The sequence below is a fragment of the Falco naumanni genome, chromosome 11, assembly GCF_017639655.2.
Source record: "Falco naumanni isolate bFalNau1 chromosome 11, bFalNau1.pat, whole genome shotgun sequence".
NCBI lineage: Eukaryota > Metazoa > Chordata > Aves > Falconiformes > Falconidae > Falco > Falco naumanni.
In genome coordinates, this window is record NC_054064.1 from 14543031 (window position 1) to 14569848 (window position 26818).

At 38.7% G+C, this 26818-nt stretch overlaps 1 protein-coding gene across 5 annotated transcripts in view; it reads left to right on the plus strand.

Moving 5' to 3' along the window:
* The window catches only part of PLPPR5 (phospholipid phosphatase related 5), a 190905-nt gene extending 167793 nt beyond the window's left edge, over positions 1-23112 (plus strand). For all 5 annotated transcript variants that reach the window (XM_040609942.1, XM_040609943.1, XM_040609945.1 and 2 more), the window contains 4 exons: positions 1306-1556; positions 10455-10631; positions 12300-12419; positions 20901-23112. In XM_040609942.1, the coding sequence (XP_040465876.1) occupies positions 1306-1556; positions 10455-10631; positions 12300-12419; positions 20901-20933 (581 nt within the window). In that variant the 3' untranslated portion in view covers positions 20934-23112. The remainder of the gene's footprint in view (positions 1-1305; positions 1557-10454; positions 10632-12299; positions 12420-20900) is intronic.
* Positions 23113-26818: the final 3706 nt, after the last annotated feature.

The window sequence follows — 26818 nt, forward strand, 5'->3', positions numbered from 1 at the left end:
AAGGGATGAACAGAGGCCTCTGCACTGTTCTACCAGATGAGGCATCACTACCCATTACATTCACGCAAAGTGATGTGGCCACCTGTGTTGGGGCAGTGCACACCCGCGGGGCTTGCTGAAAGGGCCCTTCTGTGCAGCCACCCAGCTAGGCACAATCCACTGTTCCCAGTGTCTAGCAGCTCAGGGTGGATTAACATCAGTGTGACATTGCTGACCAGCCAGGAATCATCCCAGAAATCATCCTCAGTCCTCTAGCTTTGAGGAATAAACCTGACCTTCAGAAACGCACATGTTTCTGTGGGATCGTGTCTGCTGTGATGTATATCCATTAAAGTCCTTGGGGTGCCCCATGAAGTTGGGAACTGCCAGAACTCATGCTATATTCACAGTGAGTTGAAGTATGAGGAAGGTAAGGTGACTTGCCCATGGAAATACAGGAGGAAATCTGTAGCTCAGGTAGAATTTGAACACGTACCTGCTAGCTGTGCCTCCCAGTCATGGTGCTGTGTCTGCATTTCCTCCCAGAGCTCATTTCCTGCTTCCAAAAGTATAGAAAGGGACCTCAGAATAGCAGAAATCTGTTTTCTTTTAAGTAATCAAATACATGCATTTCCATTCTGATGAACAAGTACATGTGCTTAATGCTTTGCTGATATGTCTGATTAAAAGTCTTTAGCATAAGTAGCTCCTCAAACATATAGATCTTTAGCTTACTGTGTTGATATTATGACTAATACACCATGCTTAGAGATGTACCCAGTAGCAGGCAGATGAAGATAACTCGTGCATGGCAATATTGAATTATTCAGTACTTCAGCTTCTTTACAGCTGCGAAGGGAAAGAAAATGTTTGTCCAGTATGTGTTAATGACTTTTCAAGTTACTTCTCCATCAGAGCCAAACTTCCTTCATTCTCAGACAGATTTATAAGGTGAAGAAGTTGCCTCTGTCACTTCTGTTTGACTTTTTCTGGGCAAAAGTCAGGTACCAGTATAGCTGTCCACCCTGAACAGTGGAGATTCACGGCTATGAGGTCTAGGAAATTGGGCTATTTGTATAAGAGATGAGTGTGTTCCTCTGAAGGATGGAGAGAGATCAGGTGTGCAGGTACGTTGCAGTCTTGCTGCTGCAGATGTATAGGGAAGTACCATCTGCAACATGAGTCACGGTCTTTAGGGTATAATACATGTGAAGGTTTTTCATGTCCTTAAATGCAAAGAGCTGGTATATTACTTTGATAAATACTATAGTATGTTGCCCTGGAGTGAAATTGTCAGGAAATTTAACTCTTTGTTTCCCTCTTTAGGAATTTACGCATTTGGACTGTTTGCTACGGACATCTTTGTAAATGCTGGACAAGTAGTAACAGGGAATCTTGCACCACATTTTCTTGCACTTTGTAAACCCAACTATACAGCACTTGGATGTAAACAATATACACAGTTCATCAGTAGCGTACATGCCTGTACTGGAAATCCAGACCTTATCATGAAAGCCAGAAAGACATTTCCATCCAAAGAAGCAGCACTAAGCATATATGCAGCTATGTATCTGGCTGTAAGTATATTGTACTATTTAATGTCACTGTATTTTTGAGAGCAAATGGCTCACGCTGTGAGCGGAGGAGGGAGGAATGGGGAGATAAGACAACTATTGGCTGATTTTTATATATGTAAACCTTCTATGAGTTACTGTGAGGCCTTTGAGAATTTGATTCATTGGACTTAATTTTGACAATTACACATGTAGTGGTTCTCTGAGCCTTGAAAGCTCAGGCAATGCTGACAGAGGGCACATTGTCCAAAAAGGGTTATAGTTTTGGGATAACCAGATTTTTGTTTTACTTCTTCCCAATTTCCAGAGAATGTGGGAGGAGGCTTTGTTGGGTGATAAAGAATAAGGGTAGTGATTGCCTGTGACTGGTAGTGGGTTCCTTTCATATTTTAACGCAATACGGATTAGTAGAATTGCACACAGCCATGTTCTTTGGTGGGGTGAAGCAGAAGAGTGGGCATATGTAAATGATCTGTGCATGTCTTTAGGTATCAGAATTGGTATTTGTAGGTACCTCAGTGCACATGCAAAGTCCGTTTGGCTCTTACTCTGTAATGAAGTGGGCTACTACAAGACAATCCAGCCCTTCCTCTCTCTTTCCTCTCTGATACCGGGAGCAGTGAACAGGCCTGGGATAAAAACTGGTGTTTACTGTCCAGCATCAGAGCTGTTCTGGAGGCTGTTGAGAAATGTGGTGGGGCAGATGAGCGGCAGAGCGGCTAACGAATCTCAAGTAACTCTGTGCACTACCCCTTGGCTTAGTTTGGAGTGCACATTGTTGTAGTCCGACCCGCGCTGGTAATCACAGTCCTTTGTAGCCCTTTGGATGGGCTCAGGGCTGCCTTTGCAGTGTCAGTGGGAAACTAGGCAAGTGTGCGTGTGTGTACCCTTGTGGTCATTTCAGGAGTTATCCCTTAAATTCCCTCAGTATTTGAACAGTGGCCTGCCTATATGTGTATGTGTGTATGTATGTGTGCAGATATGCACATGTATATATATATATATGTGTGTGTGTGTGTGAGTGTGTATTGCTTTTGAGCATACATTTAATGAGCTCACTTTTGACTCCTGATTGATCTGGAAACTGATACTTGCCAACATGGCAAATATCCCAATCCCATCCACAGACAGTGTGTCAACTCCATGCTTCTGAATATGGATTTAGAACCAGTTGCTTAAAATCTGCAGCACTGACAACAGCATTTACTAAAAGTTCCTTGTGAGCAATGTCTAAGAGGTGTGGATCATTGTTTAGTATGGCAAGTGTATCTGCAAATAGGAGATGAGCAATAAAGTTCTATTCTAACTTCAGGCAAGTGTAAGACTCTTAATAGTATTGCCTTTATTTGGGGAGATAGCTAAGGCTTTGCTTCACTGAAACCTCTAAATTTGGCACAAGCTATTTTAGAAAATATTCAGCATTCTTCATTTTAATTGCTCCTATTTTTCTCATCCATCTGTAAAGTTGGATTTCCACTGTTGCCATGAGTCACAGTAACTAAAGGAAACCAACTGTTCAGCTACTGCAAAGCAGGAAGAAAATAGTGTTAATACATTTTAAAAACAAAAAAAAGTAGATATTAGTAAGGTCTAATACCTACCATCAATGGCTTTTGACATGAGCACGGATACTTAATGCAAACCTTATGGTGTCTGTGATCAATATACAGTTAGCAACACTAAAAACTAAAACTGCTGTGATCTGTTTCATGACTTTATAATCTTTCGGTAACCACAGAAATTAATATATCCTATGTCATTACTGTATTGCTGCATGATGCATGGCACTGTAATCATTTAACTAAAGCACTATAAACTGCTCTCAGGATTTCTGAATTCTTATAGGCTGCCTAATAAAGTGAATTGCTATGATGTATCCACTAAGTTGTAGACTGCAATTTAGGTCCTTGATGCAATGTTGGCAGGTTTGGTTTCTTTTTCTTTTTTTTTTTTCATCCTGTTGCATGGTTGCAGTTAAAAGTACTGTTTATTACACACCAGAGAAAGAAGTGCAGTGTTCCAATATTTGGGGTCATGTCCTTACACTGTCATGATGTTTATCAGGATAGCTGGCCCTGAATAATAACTTTCTCATCACTATTCACTGGAGTAGAAAATTTAAACAGTAGCCTAGTCTTTGTATGGGCTGTGGTACAACTGTTATGGAGAGCATGGACATAAAGATGTCCATATATTACTCAGCTAGTATTTCATGAGCATATAATCTCTGATACAAAATACGCTTTTTTTTTAGTTAACTGAAATGTTTGAGAGAAAGGGAAGGATCGTTACAGAATCCTCCCTGGATATTTGAGCCAGCTGTGCACAAACCAAAACCAGCTTAAAGACATAAGCAGGCAACAAGCTGATCCAGAGTCCTTGGTCTCTGAGGGGGCGAATTAAGCAACAGACTTGTGTGATTTCACCGATCAACCCATTTAAAAACAAAGTGTATGCTTTATTTAATAATTCCCCTATCTCATTCCATTTAAGTGCAGCCACATCTTTATCACCTAGCATCTGTGCATATTGTCTTGTTAACAATAGCTTCTTTTTTCATCTAAGTTCTTGAGTCTTCCTTTTTCCCCCCTCCCCTCTTTTGAGAGTGGGTGGCTGCTATGGTAACTCTGAATTCCCCTCCTGCTGAAAGTACAGTCTTTTTCAAACAATTGTATTGCTAATATTTAGACCTCTCTGTAGTGTTTGCCTCCATTACTTTCTCTGAGTACCTATCAAGAAAGACTTAGCAGTGGAAATGTTGCATGGCAGCACAGCACTATGGCACTTTCTCTACCCTACTCCAAACACAGACACTTTCAAGGATGCATTCACCTTCAGACTTTTAATTTTCTTTTTTCCAGTGTACCAGAGTCTTAAAAATGAACTACTATAAATCTATTCCAAAATCTTTAACCAAGTTGGCTGCTACCTAGATTTATCCTTAGGTATCTGCTCAACTCAGATCTTTTGTTTGTTTTTGCTTGAGTTGAGTTAGTAAATTCACTGCATCTGTTTTCAGTTCTTACCAACATTGCAATTTACCCTTTCTCAGCTGGAACAGCATCTGATACCATGGGTGTTAAGGCAAACACTGAAGGTTTATTAAATAGAATATAATTGTATAAGCCACATTTTAATATGTGTAAGCTGACACAGCCTGGACAATTAGAGGCATATTTTGAAGCAGCCAAGTATGCACATACTTGGTTTTTTTTTCCACAACTGAGGCACAGAAATGAGAAGTCATGAGTCTTTTTTTTTTTTTTTCTTTCTTTCTTTTTTTTTTTTTTTTTTCAGGGGGTGGGTAGGGTTTCAAAGTTATGTATAAAGATTTAGTCAATTTATTCCCATGGATATAAATGTGAGACTTGACAACTGTTAATCAGCTTTGGTGCTGCAGCACCTAGGGGATTGGTCATTGCTGGTTGTAGTTCAAGACAAACTTTAATTCATTATATAAAACTTTGCTTTTTCATTGTTTCTTTCTTATTGCATTGGACAAGCGCAGCTGGCAACCAACCTGTCCATAGGGTAGTGTTTGAACTTGGTGTTACTGCATACATTTCAGACTTGCTTTGGATGTGTAATGATAGAGGAGCAGGTTTAATGTCTTGGCAATTGACATAGCCCTGAAGTCTGTAGGCTGCTTTTGTTGCTTTGTACTGTGAAACTTTGGCCTCAGCTACTGCCTCAGGCAGAGCTAGCAGGCAAAGCTGACAATTTTTTCCTCTGTAGAGCTTTTGTTGGGCCAGTGATCATCTTTTTTGCAAGGTTCTTGCTCCTGGCATTCTGCCGTATGATTTTTCCTGTTCACTGTGTTTATAAGTCACTGTGAAAAGACAGCAAGGCAGTCTGGGTCACAGTGGTGGCAACATGGTGACGTTCTGCTCCATGTCACTCCAGTCTATAAGTGTAGGTGTTGTCTCACCTTTCCTTTGTCTTGAAGTGACTGTCTGGTTTCTGCTCAATGGGCAACTGGCAGAGGTGTGACAGGCCTGTCTTTGATAGGCTTGTGCAGGGGAGTGTTCAGGAGGAAAAGGAGTAGCAGCACCACCTTATTGAGTCTGCTTTGTCCATTTTTTGTTAGGAACTTGAAGAATTAAACGATTTTTTTTGCTGCTTTTCAGGGGCAGTGGTAGGAAATCGGAATTTATTTTTCAGCATCTAGTGCAGCAAGTAAAAGTCCCTCAATACTGATTGTTTAACATATATCACAGGCTTCATACATTGACTGCGTTACTTTCGGGCTGGATAGCAAAATAACATTTCAATTTGATTCAGGTTTTTATCTAAAGACCTCTAGGTATTTCTTGTCAGTCAGTTCTTCATTACAGTTCAATTGCTCAAGATAATGACCTCTGTAGATTGAATCAGCTTTAATTAATATTTGGGTATATCTTACAATCCTGGTAGATTGAAGGATACCTCTTTTCTTCTCTATTGTTTAGTTACAACTGTGGGGAGCTCACGGTGGGAAACTTAATAGTAAGGTCCAGCATTTCTGGAGATTTCTCGTCCTTTTGCCAACCCAGACCCCTGACTTTGAAAGCCAATTTTTGTCTAGGGTCATCAATAATTACTGCAAAACTTATGAGGAAAACTGGAGGAGGCTTCAAAAGCACTAAAAAAAAAATATCTTCAGTGAGCAGTTGCAGAAAGGCCCAGATGATTTGAGAATATGACTGTGATTTGCTCTAGAAATAACCTGACCCAACAATTATTAATCGAGGTAACTGAAGAGCTTTTAGAATATCAAAGAGGATTCTAACTAAACATTGAACCTGGTTATAGAGTACCATCCACTATAGGCCACTGCTTTCTCAGCTTTTTCATCTCGAAGTACGTCTTGTAGGGATAATGACTATTGAAAGTTGTGTGTTCATCAGGTGGAATATCTATAACGCTACTTATATTACATTAATAGTTCAAGATTTTTTTTCTTTAAAAACAACACAGTATAAAAGCAAAACAAAACATGAGATAATTTATATTTGGAGCACTGTCTGGGATAGGTGCCTGTAGAGTGATTCCTTTCTCTTTCTGCTTGTCATTTCATGAGTCATTATTCTCTGCCCACTAATGGGCTGGTCTGTCTCTTTGTCAGTCCCCCAGACCATCTGCTTCAGGGAGGACCAAAACAGCAAGCAGAGAGAGGATCTTCCTACCCACATCTCTGGGCCTTAGGCTGGGAAATCAGCTAGGAAAATAAACCTTGTTCCTGGCTGATGCACCCAGCCTGATGAGTAGCTCCACTGTAACTAAAAGGGGACTCTGGGACCTCTTAGGTGTGTGTTTTGTGAGCGTAGATGTTTGTGTGGGTGAGCCTGAAGATGGCTAAAAGAAGACAGCTAGGAAGAGCTTGCAGCATAGCCCAGGAGGCCAGGCCACTTTGTCCATCACTTGGCATACAATTTCTATTCTTCAGTTGGTATTTTGGAATGATTTTGTTTGCGCTGGATTTAGGACATACTTCACATGAGTCAGACTTGCAACATGATACTTTTGAAAGCTTTCCCAGTACAAGCTAAGTGACAACGCTATGATTATTCCTTACATTATGACATGAGACAGCCATGTCAGAAACCTCACAGGTAGCTTTGTCTTTGGTGATCGTGATGCTTCTGACTCTTTCAAATACTTATTTTCAAAACAACTTCAATTAAATTTTTTCTTTCGATTTATGAGGTTCTCTGAAGACATCACTTCCAGCATCTTGAAGACTGAAGGTTAAATGTGTGTGTTTTCCTGAAAATCTAGTAAATATTGGTATATAGAATTATCAGATAACATCCACCTCCTTATATGATGCTCTGCCAGTGTCTGCTTGCTGGTATCACGTTCATATCTTTTCATACTAAAATCTTATTTCAGGGAAAAAGGAACAGCAATAGCAGATATTCTTCAAGAGGAGATGTACTGCTGATCTGGTGTCACAGGAGAATGTGCAGCCAGCAAAATTAATTCTAACTACTGTATCAGTCCCTGACCTTACATACAAAATCTCTGCTGTTGGTCTTGCTGTTGACTAATTTTAAATATTTCTTTAATTAGATTCCTCCTCTCCCAATTTCAGTTCCTAAAAGGAACTGAGATGGACTTGTTCAGTAAACATCTTTAGCCATGTAAAGACTTATCTTGTCATTCATTCCCACTAATGTTTTAAATGACTGAGCCATTCTCCTTTGTTGATACTGCATTTAATATTTATGAAAAGTAAGAGAAGAAAAATCTTGTCATCTTTTCAAGAAATTTATTCTTTGTCAATTACTGACTGTGAGGGTTTATAGCTTTCCTTCCAGAATCAAGAAGAAAACAACTGCTTAATTATATTTTATTCTTAGTGGAAATCAGATCTTTGACTGAGTTGACTGTGTTAATATATTGTACTAGAGCTGCAAGAGGCCAAGTTTAAAAATGGGCATCCTTCCTGCCTTGAAAAAGCCTACATTTGCTATGTCGAGTTTTGCAAATATACAGGCTTTTTGCTGCACTCTTTCAGAAAAAAATGACCCTGTTTCTATTGATTCTTTAAAAATTTTATATAATCCTATTAACATCAGTGGTATCTGTTCTTTAAAGAAAAGATAGAAATGGTACCTATGCTCGCAGAACCCTCAGGTTATTTTGATTAGTGGACTGGGCATGACAATCTTGACTGCACGTACAGGAAAAGATTCAGCAAATGGAGGTGTTTATTACTCATGTGAGGCACAGCACGAGTCTGCAGTTGTTTCTGCTCACTCAGTGCTTTGTGTGAGTAGGGATATGAAGGACATGCTTAATTGTAAGAAGATTCTGAGAATTTTCTGCAGAGCACTTTTCAGTTTAGCTTTGTAATTAAAATGTTGAAGTTTGACTGAAGTACTGCAGAATCAAGTATTACAATATATTTTGACTTCATAAAAATTGAGATCATCTTCATGGGCAATGACCAGGTGTTATAGATAACTGAAATCTGCCACTGAAGCCTGCCTTAAACAAGGTACACTCTTTTTTGAGTTGATTTTTTCTTCTCAGTATAATTTTGATATAGTATGCCACAATACAGTATTAAATGGAGGATAGCTTCCTGTCAACTTCCCTGTGTTAACTTCACCCAAGCTGCATTTGAAATTTGGTGATCTTCCAGCATATTCCAAAGATTGGAATGTTTTCCCTAGCACCAGATGTTCTAGCAGGTAGTGTGAATGTGAGTAATGGTAGTAGTATCCAGGAGTACAGAGACCCACTAAAATAGTGTTGCTGAGTAGTACTGCTCTGTCTGTAGCTTGAAGAAAACGAGTGGGGCTAAAAAGCTGGAAATCAAAGTTGGGGTTGTCATATCAGCATTCCACATGGTTAGAGTAACTTTCTGAAGAGAACCTGCAAAAATATAAGGAGCTAAGGTAAAAGTATAGTCGGCAAAGGGAGAAACTATTTCTGAAATGGTCTAGGAAGAAGAGAGGAGAAAGGTGAGTTGGAGATAAACAATAAAACTCTTTCAAACCTTTTGCTCTGTCTGTGTTAGTTGAAAACTTGCTACTAGTTTGCTGTTTATCACATAAGGTACACTGAAGATGTATGTGTTGCAGTACTCTGCTGTGATTTTAAGCTTAAGCTTTGATTCATCCTCTAATGGATCTTTCTCTAGTGTTTTAAATAAAATTACTGTCAGATGTTGCTTTTTTCAGGTAAGCTCTGGCCACTGCTTCCTACACTTGATTTATTGTAACTGTAACCATGCTTTTTTGACTTCTTGACTAGATTATTGCAGCACTTCGTAACTGATTACCCAGTAAATTCAACAGAAATTTCAGAGAGTACACATACAGAAAAAGAGGTCTGCCCATTCCTTAGCCAAAAATGAACTGGTTCTTCAATGCAGATTCATCTGTTTCCCTTTGCAGTTCTAAGTGATGGCAACGGAGTCTGTAGTGAAACTCCACAGAAAATATTTACATCCTTCAATCTAAAAACTTCAAGTCTATCTAAGTGTGAAGGTTTTAGGGATTTCAGTGGTTTATTGCAGAAACATCTGCAGAAAGTAAATATTTTTTTCCCCCTCAAAAATCTTGTTAGTTAAGTATAATTTTTCAGGGGGGGAACTTCCAAGCAGCTCTATGTCAAGATTCAAGAGAAAGAAAATTCAAAGATTTGGTATTCATTTCTACCACTGGCCCATCAGAGCTTGGAAAGTGCTGGCTTAAACCTAATAGTCCCTAATGCACCCTTAGGGAAGAAGAGCTGCTCTGTCATGAGGCAATGTTTTTAATTCAGCAGTATTGCTCAGGGAGAGTAGACTGCAAGCAGAGCAGATTTATGCATCAAACTGAGAAATCAAAGTTTCTGCATTTAGATTGGTTTGTGTGCTGGGAGGGATTGGTACTAAACATCCTCAGTCACCATCTGTGAAGAACAGAGTTGTATTGGTTCAGCACTGGTTGAAACTATTCCACGTTATTTATACAATAGATTTATAAAAAAAATATGCTGGCATTTAGTTCAAATTTCACTGCTTTTTGACAAATCTCTAGTTAATCACATGGAGAAGTTGTATATGATGAAGAAAGGCATTTGGTAATAAAAACAAGACCTTGAGGTAGCCCCTTTTAGGGTAAAGATCTTTTTCTATTGTCAATGCTGCACAGTGAAAAATCAGTCTGCTTACCTCTCTTATAGATAAATACATAGATTTGGAGTAATAGAATGGGATTGTGTAATTTGCCTGTTATTTATGGGGGCTTTTCAGGTTCACATAAAATGTAATTTTGCTGTATCGTCTAATTCCTTTTCTGTATCCTGGGAGGGAGGGGAGGGGAAGTGCCAAATAAACAGTCTATTCAAACAAAATGTAGAGGGTTTATTCACCAATTAGTGGGAGATATCAATCAGTCTTATACTTTCTTCCTTTCTGATTTTCAGATGTATATCACCAACACAGTAAAAGCCAGAGGAACAAGGCTTGCAAAACCTGTTCTGTGTTTGGGCTTAATGTGCTTGGCTTTCCTTACTGGAATCAACAGAGTAGCAGAGTATCGAAATCACTGGTCAGATGTAATAGCAGGATTTATAATCGGAATATCTATAGCAGTATTTTTGGTAAGTGTATATTGGTGTCACTTGTGCCTGAAAAAAAATCAGTGTTTAACTTTGTATCTCTTAAAAAAAAAAAAAATAGTAGCCTGACTTTTCAGACAACTAAATGGCAAAAGCGGTGTGTTTAATTTTTTGTTTTCAATTAAATATCAGTTTCCTTAAATTAGATTTATACACACTCAGAAATGTGAAGTCAAGAAAGGACTGATAAAATTATCTATTTTAAGACTTCCTTATAAACAGATTGTAGCATTTCAACCAATGATTTTTACACCAAGTCCCACTTTAAGTGTATACCTGTCAGAAAAATGTCTAGTTATGATTTCATGTATAAAGTACTAAACTCAGTATAGTAATATCTATGCTGATCAGAGAACAAGTAACATTTCTTTTCCAGCTTTAAGGTAACCCTGTTGAATTTCTTTGCTGCTGACTTAGGTTTACATTGAAATTTTGTTATTCTGTATCAAAAAATCCTTGTTCCTTTTCTGGAACTGTGTTCCAAAACCAGATCATTAGTCATAGTTCACAATGACTAGTGTCTGTGTCAGAAAGCTGCCGCTAATCTGTTAATCACTTTCACTGATAACTTCAGTGTGAGACTATGGCATAGAATAGTCACTGCTGTTTACTACCTACAAGCTGCCAGGCAGGCAAACTTGCAATAGTACTGAATAGATCTTTGATTTTTTTTCACCATGAAAACACTTTTGAGCTTAATTCTTGGATCTCAAGGTCTTGATCTCAAGATCTTGATCTCAAGATCTTGGATCTGAAGATTTGGCTTGGCTGAGAAATCTCACAGCGATGGCTGAATTGGGTGTTTTCACTCTTCAGAGAAATGTGAGGGCACCTTTAGGTCTCTATTAAAATATACCTGCTTGCACTTCCAAATGTTCCCTTCCACACAAGTAGTCCAGGAGTTAAATTCGGTTGTTCATTTTTAAGAAGTTTTTCCATTCTGTCTGTGCCCCTAAAGTCATAAAAGAGAACAGAATAGAAATGTGTCCCAGCATTTTTTCTTATATTTTGTGATGTATATTGCATAAACTCTTTGGAGTAACATGACATCAAATTGAGTTGTATTTTGAAGAAAATACAATGGGAAAACATTGCTGCCCAGTTGAACGTCTGAGTTAGTAGAAACACTAACAAACTGGTATATATCACATCCCTAAATCCCTGTGTGAGTCAGTGCCGCCCTGAGCTGGTTTAGAGTTTAGTTCAAATTTGGGGATGGTCCTTGCCGCCTCATTCTCCCTTTCTCACTCTCCATTTGAGAACGCCTTTGCTGGTCAAAACTTAGATGGTACTGGCCCTTCAATAGGAATATAGGGTGTTTGCCGTGTTCTGCTGCATGTGCTCTGGACATCTGTTCATTACCTTGCTAGTAATTGGTATTCTATTATTCAGTTTCAGTAATGGATTTGCTTTTTAAGAGGGTTTTTTAGTTTTCAGATGATGCATGTAACGATGAATTGGTTGAAAATATTTTGTCTTGAAATATTAATTAAGGATTTTCTGTAAAACATGAACTTCACATTTCTGTGTCTCTAGTGTAAGCTGTGACTAAAGCTGGTGTCAGTTCTGCCTAATTATGGATGTCAGGATCAAAGCTCAAAAAAATGAGTTGTTCCTTAGCTGTTCTGTTTATCTTCTAATACCTTCTAGGTTGTTTGTGTGGTAAATAACTTCAGAGGACGTCAGCCAGAACATGAACGTTCTCATATGGAAAATCTGGCCCAGATGCCCATGATCAGCATACCCCGAGTAGAAAGCCCTTTAGAAAAGGTAAAGTTTGACTTTTTAAAACCCAATTAAATAAAATGTAGTTTTCCTGGAAAGATGATCCCAAACTATCTTGACAAGTGTGCCAGGGTAATCAGATTTAAAGTAAGGAGACATGGCAGTGAAGGAGAAAGAAAAGAAAAAATAATTGAGAGACACTCCTTGGGAGACTCTTCGTGTCACCTCCAAGAGCAATCACTAAATACCAGTCCAGTTTACTGCTGTAGCCACCACTAAGGTCCTGGAGTCAGGCTGAGCAGATCTGAGGCCACCTTCCCTTGTGTTCCTCAAGTGAGTTTGGTTAATACTGTGGCTGAGAGTCCACAGAGTTTGAAGTGCTTAGAATAGAATTCTAACCCCTGAGCCCAAGAGGTTATGCAATTTAGGTACTAGTGACACTTGTCCTGTTTCTTGGGGGTATGTCCTCAGGTTAGTGTAGAGCATGGGATGCATTCCCTTCCAGATCGGCTGTGGGGCTTTTATCATCAGCCACATGCTAGCCTCAGGACAGGGCACCCACTTGGACACTCTGGGGATCTGACATCTGCGCTAGCAGGGCGAACAACTTAATGAACGTGATAATAATGGGGAGTAACATGGGTCATACAGTAACTGGACCGGAGCCATGATCACTTGCCACAGCAAATGGGATTTTGGATTACATGCCAGTGATAGTCTCCTGCATATGCCAAGACTTTTTGCATGAGCAAGTACTGTGGTGTGTTTAAAGCTTATTTGAGTTTCCTGTAATACAAAATCATGGTTTTTTGAAGGTCATGTTGTACTGTGTGTCAGGTAAGATTATGTCTAAATAATTTTATGAGCAAACAAGCACTGAAATAGATAGCATAACCAAATAATGAAACATTTTAGACGTTTTTACCAGGGGGAAGTTTGAACTACTAATACAAAGTTTGAAAGCAATTCTACTTTTTCTAATGACTTTATCTGTCATTACTTGTTAAAGTCTCTTGTGTTATTGTCTGTGTTTGAAGATAGTAAACAATTCTGCACTGAGTAGGGTGCCAAAAGTATGGTTCTATGACATTGTTTTAAATCCAAATTACTCCTGATATTTCTTCCATATTAAACATAAGAAGTGTTTTTAACCACTTCCCAGTCTGAGTCACTTGGAACTGGTGGAAGTTGTCCTTTAGTAAGAATCGCTGCTAGCCCTAGGTTTGTCATTCCTTTCCCTAAAAGAAAGATTTATTTTCAGAATGATCTAACATGCCTTTTTGAACCAAATGTGTCTAAGCTACTTCTGCTGATACCTTGTCACAAGGAGGGCAATTTCATTTGCTTGAACAAGCATTTAATGATGAATGTGTATCTTCAAAACAATCCATTCAGTAAACTTTCTGTAAAATGTCAAAACAGAACAAGATGTCAGTTGGCCTAGACATACCACATTAATAAGAGTATGTCTTATTTATGCGCTAGGCTCTCCTGCAATAGAAGCTATTTCTGTGGCTCAAAAGCCATCATAGGTAATAAATGTACTTTCTCTGGCTGTTGAATTTTTTTTTTTTTTCTGGAAATAAAGACCTCATGTGAACTTAGTCTTTCTACCTGAATTGGCCCCCTTTTGCTCTTTTCCTGAGACTTGGCCTAGGCACATTTAAGATGTGGGGAAAGCTATGGAAGAGTGTGGAAGGGTGGTGGCAGGATAATGTTTGCTTTGCTTGAGAATGACCTCTACTGTTTGTGAACTGCCCGGGACACTATTATATGGATGAACTTCTTTCTAAACCCATATTCCTGGCAGTAGAGGATAGCTATTTACTGTTATGGAACTTCTGTCTAGATATTTAAATTGGATTCTGCCCATAAGGTGTTACACTTGGTGAGATCTCAGTGGATGGGTTCATCTTTGTCTATGCTGCAAAGCCTTTCTCCTTTCCAGACAGAGAGGATGAGATGGGAGGATGATAATGTGGAGACTTTGCTATTTGTTGGGAAATGCTTTCTTCTGTTTCCACTCTCAGAAAGTTTAAATTTTAATATTTGATGAAAAATTTAATTACATATTAGTGCTTTAGGTGGTGAGGTTTTTTGGATTTTTTTATTAGTATTTTTAATATTCAGTCTAAAGTTTTAGATAGAAGCCAAACCTTTTAAATAAAAGGCACTAAGAATAACACTTCTGTGAAGCTAAGGACTAAATTGAGCCATCCCAGTTAACTACCATCACTACAAGAATTATTAACTTAACCTTTGCTTTTTAACTCCTTTCCATTTCTTATATCCTTTGTTCTCTAGAGAGAGAGGGGTGCTTAATACTTGCCTGTGCCTACTTTAGCTGTGTGCAAGTTACTTTTCACTACATTTCAGTTAGGGCTGTTCCAGTGCCATATTCTGAGTGCACATACATTTACATTTGGCTTATTTCAAATCAGTTTTTCCTTATTCTCAGTCTGCAAGCTTCTGTGCCAGTATTAAATACAACTGTCAGAAATTGGCTACTAAGAGTAGCACAAATCCTGACCGACTGAAGTTATCATGGGCTAAGGCAGTGCTAGCATGAAGCAATGCAACTCTGTTATTGGTACTTAAAAATAGTAACTATATGGGCATCTGGGAGCTAGCAATTCAAAGATGCTGTCTTAAAGAATGACTTCATTAGAAATACCTTCCAGATGGGACCACACTCATTGCTATTTTGTTCTAAATTCACTGTAAATGAATAAGAACATGGTGCATCACGGAGACCTGGAAGCACCTTATTTTCATGTTTCCAGATCAGCTACTGGCTATTCTAATGATTTTTCCTGCTGGAGAATGACTGCTTTTGGCATGCTCTCCATGCTGCTGCTGTCTGAGTTCTGGTGGAGGTCAAGAGCTACGCTTGAAGTGCACTTAAATAGGAATAAGTGTACTTGTAATATTCTGAATTGAGCTGCTACCGGTTAATGACAAGGGTAGATCACTGTTTGCATGACACTTCTGTTTAATTGTGGTGCGTGCAGATGATTAAGCTGTTCTGCATGGGTACCCACTTCTCATGTACTCAAATAAGTCATAGTTGCAGAGTGTCTCCTTGAAGAATCCTTGCCAGAGCTGGCTCAGCAATGCAGACTTACTGCTTTCACCTTAAGTACATTCATCCTCAGAATTAATGAAAAGAATGGAAGCCAAGAAATCTCATCACTCACCAATCTGCTTCTTTTTCTCTCCTGTCTCTGACCTTCTTTGTCTCTTACAAGACAATTTGTGTTTCAGTTAGCCAGCACTCTCCTACAGAGAGGGTGCTGTATTCCACAGTCAAGGTTGGAGACTCCTTTTCTTTTGCAAGAGTTACTGAACAGCTATTCTGGGTGGTACCTGGAGGAGTTTAAAGTTCAGCTCAATCCAGTGCAGTCACAAAGTATTTTTTCCCGTTTCAAGGGAGTCTGACATTATTTCGTGCCGAAGTCACTTGAAATTGGTCAGGGCTTACAGAGGGCTCGTACGTGTCTTGTAGTAGCTGCTGGCTCTCCTAGCTTTTTTTTTTTTTTTTTTTTAATAAGTAGTCCATTTTTGAAAAAATCAAATACAAAGGGAACATGAAGCATTTGAGAACTAACTGAGGCAGTAGACAGAATACTGAGGTAAGAGGTTTTAGAAGGAAGGGGTGGGTTAGGAGGGGCACAATGGTTCACCTTCTGTGGGATGAGATGATTACTGTGTCTGATCATCAGTGCTTTCTGTAGCTGTTCAACATTACTTATTTGCAGTGGGTTCTTTGCAGTGCTGTGACCGCAAAAGTCTCTGCTTGTATTCTTTCATAGTGCTTCTTCCATCAGCAATGCCAAAACCATGTTCCCAAACAGAGTCACCGCTCCTTGTTGCAATGAAGTTTCTCATACTCCACCCATAAGACTGACTCTCCAGCATGACTGTGAGCTAGAAACAGATAGTTTAGTGTCTCTTTCTCAGCCATTTATAAGTTTTAATGGTGATAAGTATCTGGAATTCCTCTCACATTACGTGACTTTCTTGTTGCCTGTTGTACCAATTGCTAGTTACTATCAGGGTTAATTGTCCCAAAAATCCTGTTGAGTTTGATACTGTAATTCTTGTTCTGTTGTTAATGGAGATGATAAAAAAATTTAATGATAGTAGGTATAGATATTCAAATGAATTCTGGTAGTATATTAAAAGTGGGGAAGCATTCCCCTTCTGGTTTTAGGGTATAACGTTTTTTTCCATTTACTCTATCTTGATTATTCATGAGATGTAGAACAACTTATTCACAGTGACAGAAAAGAGTATTTTGATTTTTAATTCAGTGTTACTGCTTTTCCCTTGGCCTTATGCATTTTGGTACTAAGAAGTCTTTCCTTGGTATATGCATTCGTGTACACGCAGCATGGCCTAGGGAGTCAGGTCTGTCCCTGGGGCTCTCCAGATCACTGAGCTCACAGTTTTGTTGAAAGCAAAACACAAAAAATGGGGGAGAGGGTTTGTGTCTGTGTCTGTTGCTTGAAAATATTTTAGTTGAGAAGTATCCACATACTGTTGTGCTTGATGTCCAAAAGCATTTGTAGGTATCCATCCAGTGTTTTAGTACATGTATGTGTATCTCCCGGATGGCTTTACTAGACTCCACATGCTTAATTAGCTTATAGGCAGGTTTTTGCTTTTCTGTTGTCATAACAGTTCTCTCTTGATAATACAGTATGTTAAAGGAGGCACAATACAACACTGTTTCATGCATAGAAATGGGTACCCAGGAGAGGCAGCTCATAAAAGATCGTAACCAATTTTGTTTCAATTTGAAGCATTTGAATTTGCACTCATGTCCTACTCTTCTGCTTAAATCTGCTTCTGGGGGACTGTGCAGAATTACTTGTGTTTGAATGCAAACTGTGATCACACACAATGTTCAAGTAAAATGATACTTAAACATAGGAAATGGAACATTATATTCAGTGTGACTGCCTCAAATATACATGTTTTTAGGTGTTAAAGAATCAAAGTATTGGTAATAATCAAGAAGATCCTTTGCAACGAAACTCCCTCAAAGCACGCATCTTTAGGTTCTTCTCCTGGATATCAGGAATGGACCGTTTTGAACGTCTTCATATAAGGCAATAAACGTATGTGCGCAAGAGCGCACATGAGTGAGTGTGGAATTGAAGCAAAGGCAGATGCAGTGTGGCAGCAGCGTTCTGTGCAGGTCTGCAACATTTTAAATGGGGAATTTTGCATGATCTCACTCTTTTATCTAAAAATGTGATTCATCCAGTGAAAGCATAAAATATACTTTGCTGACCCAGAGAATTATATGAGAACATTATTATTTGCCTGAACTACTTCAGCAGTATTTTTTTATTTCTTTTAACAAACTACTGTGTGAAGGACTGCAAACAACTTTTCAAATTTCTGTTTTCAAAAATGGAAATATCTTTTTTAGGATGATGACTTCTTAAAATATTTCTAACTGAAATCATGAGAGCAGAGTAAAAATTGCAGATAAAAAATACTTCATATACATAAGGAAAACTGCAAACCACAAAGTTGTCATGGATTTTTTTTCAATGCTTTAACATTATAAAATCACTTATAAGCAGAAATTAATTAAAATCTCAATGGAGGATATACAGGTATGGATCATTTGCCCCCAGAAACCTGCACTCAAGGCTTAGCCTTTAGCTTCCATTTTCTGTTACTGGTGTGAGAGCATGGTTATGAAGCATCCTTTGTTCATGTGGTGCTGACACCAAACTGATACTGTCAGTTTAGAATTAATAATACAGAAGCTGGCATGCCTGTCTGTGAAACTGCTGCCATTGAGCAGACCCTCAGCATATTCCAATTCTTTTGAGTACTGTAGGGAAAAAATTTCCCATGGAGTTGCAGAAGCTGAGGTCTTGTGCATGGTTATTTGTTGTCTCCTGCATCTGTGTGAATCTGCGGTTGGTGCTTAGCGTCTCATGCAGAGCTTTGTCACAGTAAATTTAAGCAGATGTAAAAGAGCATAGTAAAAGAGTTGAAATGCAGTTATTCAAGAGGAATGCTGTTTGCTGATTATTTTTTCTCTGTAAAGAGTCTCAGCAAGGCTTATTTGTAGCTTTGCCTGGGACAATAACATGAAAAAGCATGAATACTCAGACTGTTACATGAATCTGTATCAGTAATTCTTGCCATCAGCAAGTGATTAATTTTGACCTAGTTACACATCATCCTGCTGGGCCTGTTGGAAATGAATTGACAAGTCTTTGCTAGGGTCCAAATCAATAGCTCTGCAATAGGCAGCTTTGCAGTTCTCTCTGAGGTTTTATGGAGGAAGGATGATTTCTTCTGTGTTATATCCTGTGCTCTGCAAGTCCTTCCTAGGATGGTGAACTGCTCATTTTGGACATATAGCTGGCAGGAGTGTGAACCACATTCTCCTTTCCTAGAGTAATAGTTACCCAGTACTGAATTAATGCCACATGAAAGAACATTTGGTTTTCTGCGTCACAGACAAATATATGTCGCTTAGAGGAAGCGATAGCATACAGCAGGACTTGAAAGAATTGATCAGAATAAATAATGAGGATTTTTTTTTCTCCAAATCCTCATATATTTTTAAACAATCTTACTTATCAACAAAGTTAATAATTTTAGACTGCTAGTTTAAGTTGACAGGATAATTTTCAGGTCTAAATAAGGAAAGATAAAGTAAATACTGTGAAGAAAATGTCAGAATAGCCTCACAGCAACTCTGGAGTCACTGAGATTGCCCAGCGTAGGTCTTTCCTGTACTGAAAGTAGAAGATGGCCAGCCAACTAAAATGCTTCGAAATGTGTATGTTTTGCTTTCTAATTAGGAAATCTAATTTTGCATTTCTTCTGCAGAATCAAAATCTGGAAACAATGACATTTGCTAGTATTGTTTACTGAAAACCGTTTCACAGGCAGTCGCACACTTTTTTTCTAATGCTTTTTAAAAAAAACTGCTGGCTGTGGTTTAATCATTGTTATTTAAAATATATTCATTCTGTTTTGGAGAAGAATGTATATAGATGCTTATTATTTGGTGGTGTTCTCTTATGAAAGCTGTCATAAAATACTGCACAAACATTGCTAGAGCTAAAATTCGTATTATAGGGGAGGAGGAAGAGAGCTGCTCCTCCTGGACACAGAACAGTTATGGTGCACTGGGAGGGAGCAAAGCTGCCAGCCTTGTTTCGAGAGGGGGAAATGAGGGAGCACAGGATAGAAGCCACTCGGGCTACTTTTCTGTAATGTGAAAATCAAAGATGCCTGCCTGCTTCCCCATGCATAGACTGACAGACAAATATCTGATTTAAAGAAGAACTGAGAAATATAAACTTGTCTGGTGACCACAGTTTCTCTCTACCACTTTCTGTGGTGTGTGATAAGGGATTTTCTAAAGGACTTAGAACAACTCTTTAATCAAAAAAAGGGAGGTCTGCTGCACTCTCCATAAGTTACGTACATCGCCGCTCTTCTTCAGCTTGTACCTCCTCGCTTCTGATTTTGGTCTGCTCCAGGAGGTGAGGTGATGAGAGAAATGTGCAGTGCTTTGTGTGGTATTATTTCCCTCTGTGCATTTTTGTGCTGGGGAAGAAGCACATGGCTTAACATCAAAATTGCCTTTATTAATTTTACATGTTGCATGTTTTATAAAAAATGGTGGCAGTCAAGGGTACTGGTGCCTAAAGGGAACGTACAGTTCCTTTGGATCCTGCACATCATTATGCAATTGTCTCTACCTACAAAACATTTGCAGAGGCACTTGCTTAGGTTAGAGCATGAAGAAGTAGGAAAGCTCTTTGGGATGCTGCAGTCTTACTGTGTAGAGTCACATGTAGTATATTCACATTCTGATACACATCCTTGTGTTCATAAGAATTGTCCCATTGAAGGAAAGAGGAGAATAACATTGCAAATGAAGAGGACACTGCAGTGATTCTGAAAAAGAAATTTCGAATACAAGTTCTCAACTGCTGAATGCAATTCTGTTGTAGCATTTCACTACTTGATTCTGTGCCATTGAGCTCATGGGGAGCAATTAATCTTTAAAAAAAAATGCAACATTAAAATTGTATGAACACTGAAAAGGATTATAATCTGTCAGAGACTAATTTTAACTTCTAGGAATTTTGCTTTAAAATATGAATAAGGTAGAAATAAAACCTTATTTTAGTTAGTACATTAACCTAATTGAGTTAGTACATCTAACTCAATTATTCACATTGTTGCTTAATTTTAAAAACCCCATCTAAAACTGAAATATTGTAGAACCACCTCACCTAATTACTTTGTTCAGCATGCTTACATATCCAGTCTTTGAGTGGTGAACAAAGAATTGCTACGGGAGCAAGTAAGAGGACTACAGTGAAGTCCAATTTAAATTACATCATCCTGCAGTAATCTCCAAGCATGAGGCTGTCCCTAAAGCACAAGAGGCAGAAGTTTTCACAATGGAGACTGATGTCTGTCTGTGTGGTTTCTGGGTTTTTATCTCTTTGTTTTTCCTTTAACTCGTAGAACCACATCACGGCCTTTGCAGAAGTCACATGATGTTGACGCTGATGTATATTCACTCCATTGGACTTCATCTCTTTTCACAGCCCACACATGATAATTGCAGTGTATCAAAAATAAGAAATTTTTAGAAGTCCTATTTCTGACTTGATTTTTACATCATTATAATGATACCAACATTTTGAAGAATTCTTAAATATTAGAACGTCACTTTACTTTCTAGAAAAAATGTTAACTGTTTACTTTTTGATGGAATGGGACAAACTGAGCACTAATTATATTTATCTGACAGTACCCTCTATTTTGGCTTCTCATTGTTTTTAATGGTTCATGTACCTATTCCAACAGTACTTCATATTTTGATTTGACTTTGATTTTTAAAATCTACATTTTTAATTCAGCATGAACTTGTTTCCATTTGAGGCGATTTCAGTGTATAAAAACTAGACAAATATTATGTTCTGTATGAAAATGCTGTTTGCACATTGTATTACGCTGTATTCCATGTAAGATATCATTCAAACAGTATGTTATATGTAAGACTGGTGCTTCTGCTTTTGAAGAGAAAAAAAATGCCAATTTTTACTGTAATAAGTATTGTATCATAATTAAAAGTTTATTTATTTGGATATTTTCCTGACATAATTGTAGTTGAATTGTTGTTTTGTAGTTTTTGAATGTCTTGGATGATATATATGTATCTAGGTTAAAAGAAATGAAAATAATATAGAAAGTTTGGTCACTGATATATTCTTTATTACTAATGTTATCCCATGAAAGGTTAAGGGCTCCATTCTTAGCTCAGCATATCTCATGGGAAGCTGTGCTATTCATAAATTGTTTTAACAAATTCTTCAAGGCAGCCTGCATCTGCTCATGTTTATTGTACGCCCTGATACTATGCTGGGAGAATGGGTGCTAAGATAAGAGGGTCACTGGCTTAGTGAGAAAAGTGCATATGAGTTCCTACTCTCCATTTTCATCTTGGAGCACTCAAGGAAAAACCAAAATGGCTTCATTAATTTTCTTCAGCTGAAGTGACCAGAACAGGCAGACTTTCTCTCTACAGAGCTTTCTATCTCTGTTTGTGTCTTAGGGCCATATTCTTGCAAAAATAACCCCTGTCAGTCTGTGCAGTGTTGATGAATTGATTTTTTTTTTTTCTTCAGTATCAGGCAATATTACCATATCTCTGTTATCGCTATGAGTAATCGAATTGAGTCTCCCCTTCAAAAGACAGTCTTGCTGACTATTCATAGTGACATTGTCCTAGAAAAACTGAGCATCAAATGGATCTAAATACTGTAGATGCTAAAGGGTTCTCTTAACATCTACCAGAAAGTTTTCCTCTAGGAACAGCTGATACGATGCTAGCGCTATAGACACAGTGAGAGTCGTAATGTTCAGTGCAGGCTGTTGGACGTTCTAGGCCTTACATTTTCCATATTTTCACTGTATTTCCTGTGCATTGCTCATTGTTAGAGGATGTTTGAAACATAAGACTGTAGAATTAGGTATATATTTTCTATGACAAATTTTAATAAATCCCCACATAGTCATCCAGGAAACACTCGCCTTCTACTTTTTAATTTAATCTCTGCTTTCACTAAAATACAGCTACCTAAATAGTGCTTGGCAAACAGGGCAAGGCCAAGTCATCTTTGAGTGCAATAGAGCTTATCTCATGAAGTTATTGTGCTAAGCTGAGAATTAGAGAATGAGGAAATATGCCAGTGGGGAGAAAAGTCCTAGAATAGAGCCCTTAGCTACAGCAGTGTTACTTAGGTGATTGAAAATCCACCTTTATTAGACTATCAAATGTGTTTACAAAATTGTAGTAGGTCCAAAGTTTGTTTAGGCACATTAGGCACACTTACCCTTCCCTTAGTCTAGCTATTTAAGGTCCAAGGTACTAATGATTTCTCTGTGTGCAGATTTAAATGAAATCTTCACTCATTTTTGCATGGTAGAAAACCTGCATTTTTTATATCTGATTTATAAGATTACCAAGAGATTCTTTTATGTTAAAAGAGATTACTCTTTTTCAGTGTACTGTATATCATCAGCTTGTAACTGGTCTCTTTCTCTCTCAGGATCTTTCCCAGTCAAATATTTGGGTAAAATTTATCATATTATCTCTGTGAACCAGCAGTGAGAAAACAAGAGAGACACTCTGCTGTATAATGTATTTTTAAATAAAATAATTTTTCATTCATATGTAGTAGATTTTTTTTATATATCTGCCTCAGATATATTTTGGTTGTTAGTGTATATATAATGAAATTATGATCTTATGTCGACTGCATTCGGTGTTGTATTTTCGCAATTAACCAGGAATTCCCACAGTTAACTGCCTTTCCTTAGAGGTGGTTCTGGTGAAATTGAAAAACAGGGGAGGAAGAGCTGTATTGCAGAAGAGTCCAGCAGCCTGTTGGTGAAGGACTGTCCGCAGGATGTGAACAAGCCACGCTCTGGATGCTACTTTCATTGATTTTCAGAAGTGACAAGGATTACACCTGTACTTCTCCGCTGCCCTGGAGCTTGGGCCTTTGCCCCTTCCATTCTGGACCTGAAAAAGCTTTCAGTAGGAACAGATTTCCAAAACAAAAGTAAGTTGGCGTTTTCTGACTAAAATGGCTTTTTGGTGGTTGCTTTTAAAAAAAATCCCAGTGAGGAGCCTATGACAAAAAGAATCATCCCTCCTTTGGGGAATATTGTGGTGCAGGGTGGTCCCTAACAAAAATACTGAGACTGAACCATTTTATTGGTGTGGAATGCAGCTGGTTTTATGATCCTTGTGGACCTTTCCTGTGTGTACTTCAATGAAACAGCTTGACTCTATAAGTGAGATGTTTAAGAATGCTATATGTGCTGTGTTCCTAAAAATGGAATTCATAAGGCATATGGGGACACCAGCTGGGCTCGTATCCATACCATTTTAGATTTCCTTATATGTATTCTGCTGTTGGTTTGTAATCATGAACTGCATAAGACATACGGCGATAGCATCTGGGCTCACATCTCTTCAGCTTTTAAAAATGTTCATTTTAACAATACGTTTTAAAAGAGGATAATGTTGGTATTTTTCAGCTGCAATTTTCTTTGCTGTTTGCTGTTGCCTTCTAATTTTGTTGCAGTCCAAGATCACGGTGAGTGTGGCAGTCCATTTGCACATTATGCTAGCAGGGAGCTTTTTATATTCTTCTGAAGTCTTATTTTGGTATTTCTGAGGCTTTCCGTGCAGAAAGCAATCCGTGCTGTATTTTAGGAACAGATAACCTGAGTCTGTTTTGATCAAATATATCCCTGGCCATCTGCATTGCCTTGGCCTCAGGGACACTCAGGAGCAATTGCAGGCGGAAGGGTGAGCAGACCTGCAGACCTCTTAGCTCTGCAGCTCCTCCCACCAAGCACACCAAGAACACTTTCACCAGGCTCTGCCTCTGATAGCTGACTCAACCCCAACACACCAGTCCTTCCTGCTGTACACCAGCACTTTTCTTCTCCCCTCAAGTACCTCTGAGAAACTGGACAGATCAAGCAGGGTACCATGCCCTCACCCTGAAGTATATCACAAACATGACTGCAGCTGGAGCCAGTGGCTGCCCAGTTCTCACCTGGACTACTAGAAAGCCAAATGAATGGGAACTTATCATGGCTTCAGCTTTTGACCTTCTCCTCCACTACTTAGGTCTTTTGGTTTTCACAGACTTCTGTAAAGGAAAGCTCCACAGTGTCTGCCCACTCAAACCTCAGTTGCATGCCTAGGGTTGTGCAAGCTTTATTCCTGCTATTTGCTACTAGGGCTTTCCACTAAAACATGGTGTTGCCATTTTGTCATCCTCTCTTGTGTGAGGATGGCTGAAAAAGCCTAGGGTTTCCAGGCTTGACCTGATGTTCTGGGAAGAGGAAACTGTAGGGAAATGAAGGCAGTGGGTTGATTACCATTGATAACATGCAGCTGTGACCTCACCTCGAAGGCTGTGGGTTGATTGACATGGATGATGTGCAGCTGTAGTGCGTTCATGCTAAGTAGTTAAATAGCCATGAGGATTGTGGGTGAGGTGGTTGGATGGGGGAGGAGGAGGAGTGTGGTCTGACCCTTGGAGGAAGGAGAAATGGCAGCGACAGTAGAATCTGACCCAAAGGTAAAAGCTTTGTTGTAGCCTACTAGTTTGTGCTGCAACAGGAAACCGTGAACACCCCAGAAATATTCCTGTCAGGGTGGGAATCTGGAACTGTAGTGTGGCTGTGTGATAAGCCTGGTTGTTTCCTCAGCACTTGCTGAGTTACCATGCTGGGGTACAACTAATAGGTTTTCTTTTGATACTAAACTGCCTATATGTGTCTCATCATGAAGCCCTAGTCCACTTCCAACAAAGAGGATTAGTTACTTGGTTCTCTGCTCAATACTGGACCTTATTTTCTGTCTGTAGAGAATCCTGTATGAAACTTGTTCCCAGTGTCTGATGACCACTATCCCAGAAGACTTGGTGGCAAGATAGCTGTCATTAAGGCTGGCTTCAAAGATGCTTAGCTCCCACTTGCCTAAAAGGATATCATGATCCAGGCATGTTTGATGATCACTCTAGCTGGAAGCAATATAACTGGCTAGTGCCCAGGATTCAACTACTTTTTTTCTGAAGGTGATGGTGGCATTTAGTTCTCTGCCTATCATGTCCTTGAACTCAATTTCTTCCCTTCTGGTTGTCAGCTCTTGATACTACATTCTGCTGTGAGTTGTGACGTTTGCGAGGCATAAGGGGAGAGTGGCTGTGTGTTCCTTGGCAGACCATTTTAGATAATCTTAAATGTCTTTTGCTCTTGGTCTGTTATCACTAGCTGTGTAAAACATTTGGAAGTTAATCTAATTGAATTGGGGCAATTTAATTGTGAATAAAAGTATACACCTGGAAGTTTTATATGATTCTAACTAATGCACTAAGCAAATCTCTAGCTAATTCAGATTTGTCCTCTGTTTGGAAAAGTCCAAAGTCTTTTTTTTTTTTTTTTTTTTTTTTTTTTCCCTGGAGGAGCTATGCTGTTGTAATGTCTTCCCCTGGTGACTACAGCAAGAACAGTGGGCAGCTTCCTGAAGTGATCACATCAGCAAAATAATCATCTCTAAACTATGTACCTGCTAGTGGCTTTGTTAGTTGATGGAGTGCAGAGGACAGCTCTTGTGCTCTGAAAGTGATTAAGAATGGGCACAATGGTATTCTCCAGCTGAAATTGCTGAATCCGTCCTCTAAGATAGGGGCTTTAGTAGAAGCCCCAGTAAAGAGTTCTAGTCCCCAAAACCAAATTCTTTGCATCAGTGTTTCATCTGACAATGTTCAAATCTAAATGGGTAAATAGGTAAAAACAGGTAAAAAATAAAATTTATTTACCTAAATAGGTAAATAAATAAAAATAAGAAACCAAATCCTTTTTCTGACAAACCTCTCCCTAAATAACTGTGTTATACCTAAATACCTACTTCCTGCAGCTATAGGGAACTTGCAGCCTTGCTGGCAATCTTTAATGTGGTTCTGAATGTGAGATTCTTGAGTTGTGAATTCCTAGGATTGCTCTGAAGTAGGCAGTTAACCCTCAAAAAGAGACTACATGTCTACAACTATAAAAGAAAAACTAAAAAGCTACAAAATGAGAAGGGGGTGAATTTCAGAAGCAGGGAAAATGCCGTCTTGCACTTGTTAGAAAATTTGCTAATTTGAGGTAGATTTGCTGTATCTTTCCAACTTAAAATATCAATACATTAGTGGATGGCATTTCCACATATTTTAAACGCTGCAGTAGAAGAGAACTGCTGCTCTTAGTCTGCTGTTTCTGCTAAGAAATCATCTGCTGTTTCATCATTTTTTACTACTGTTGTTTAAGGAAGCAGCTACTGTTCCTTCCTTAGCAACCTCTATTTATAC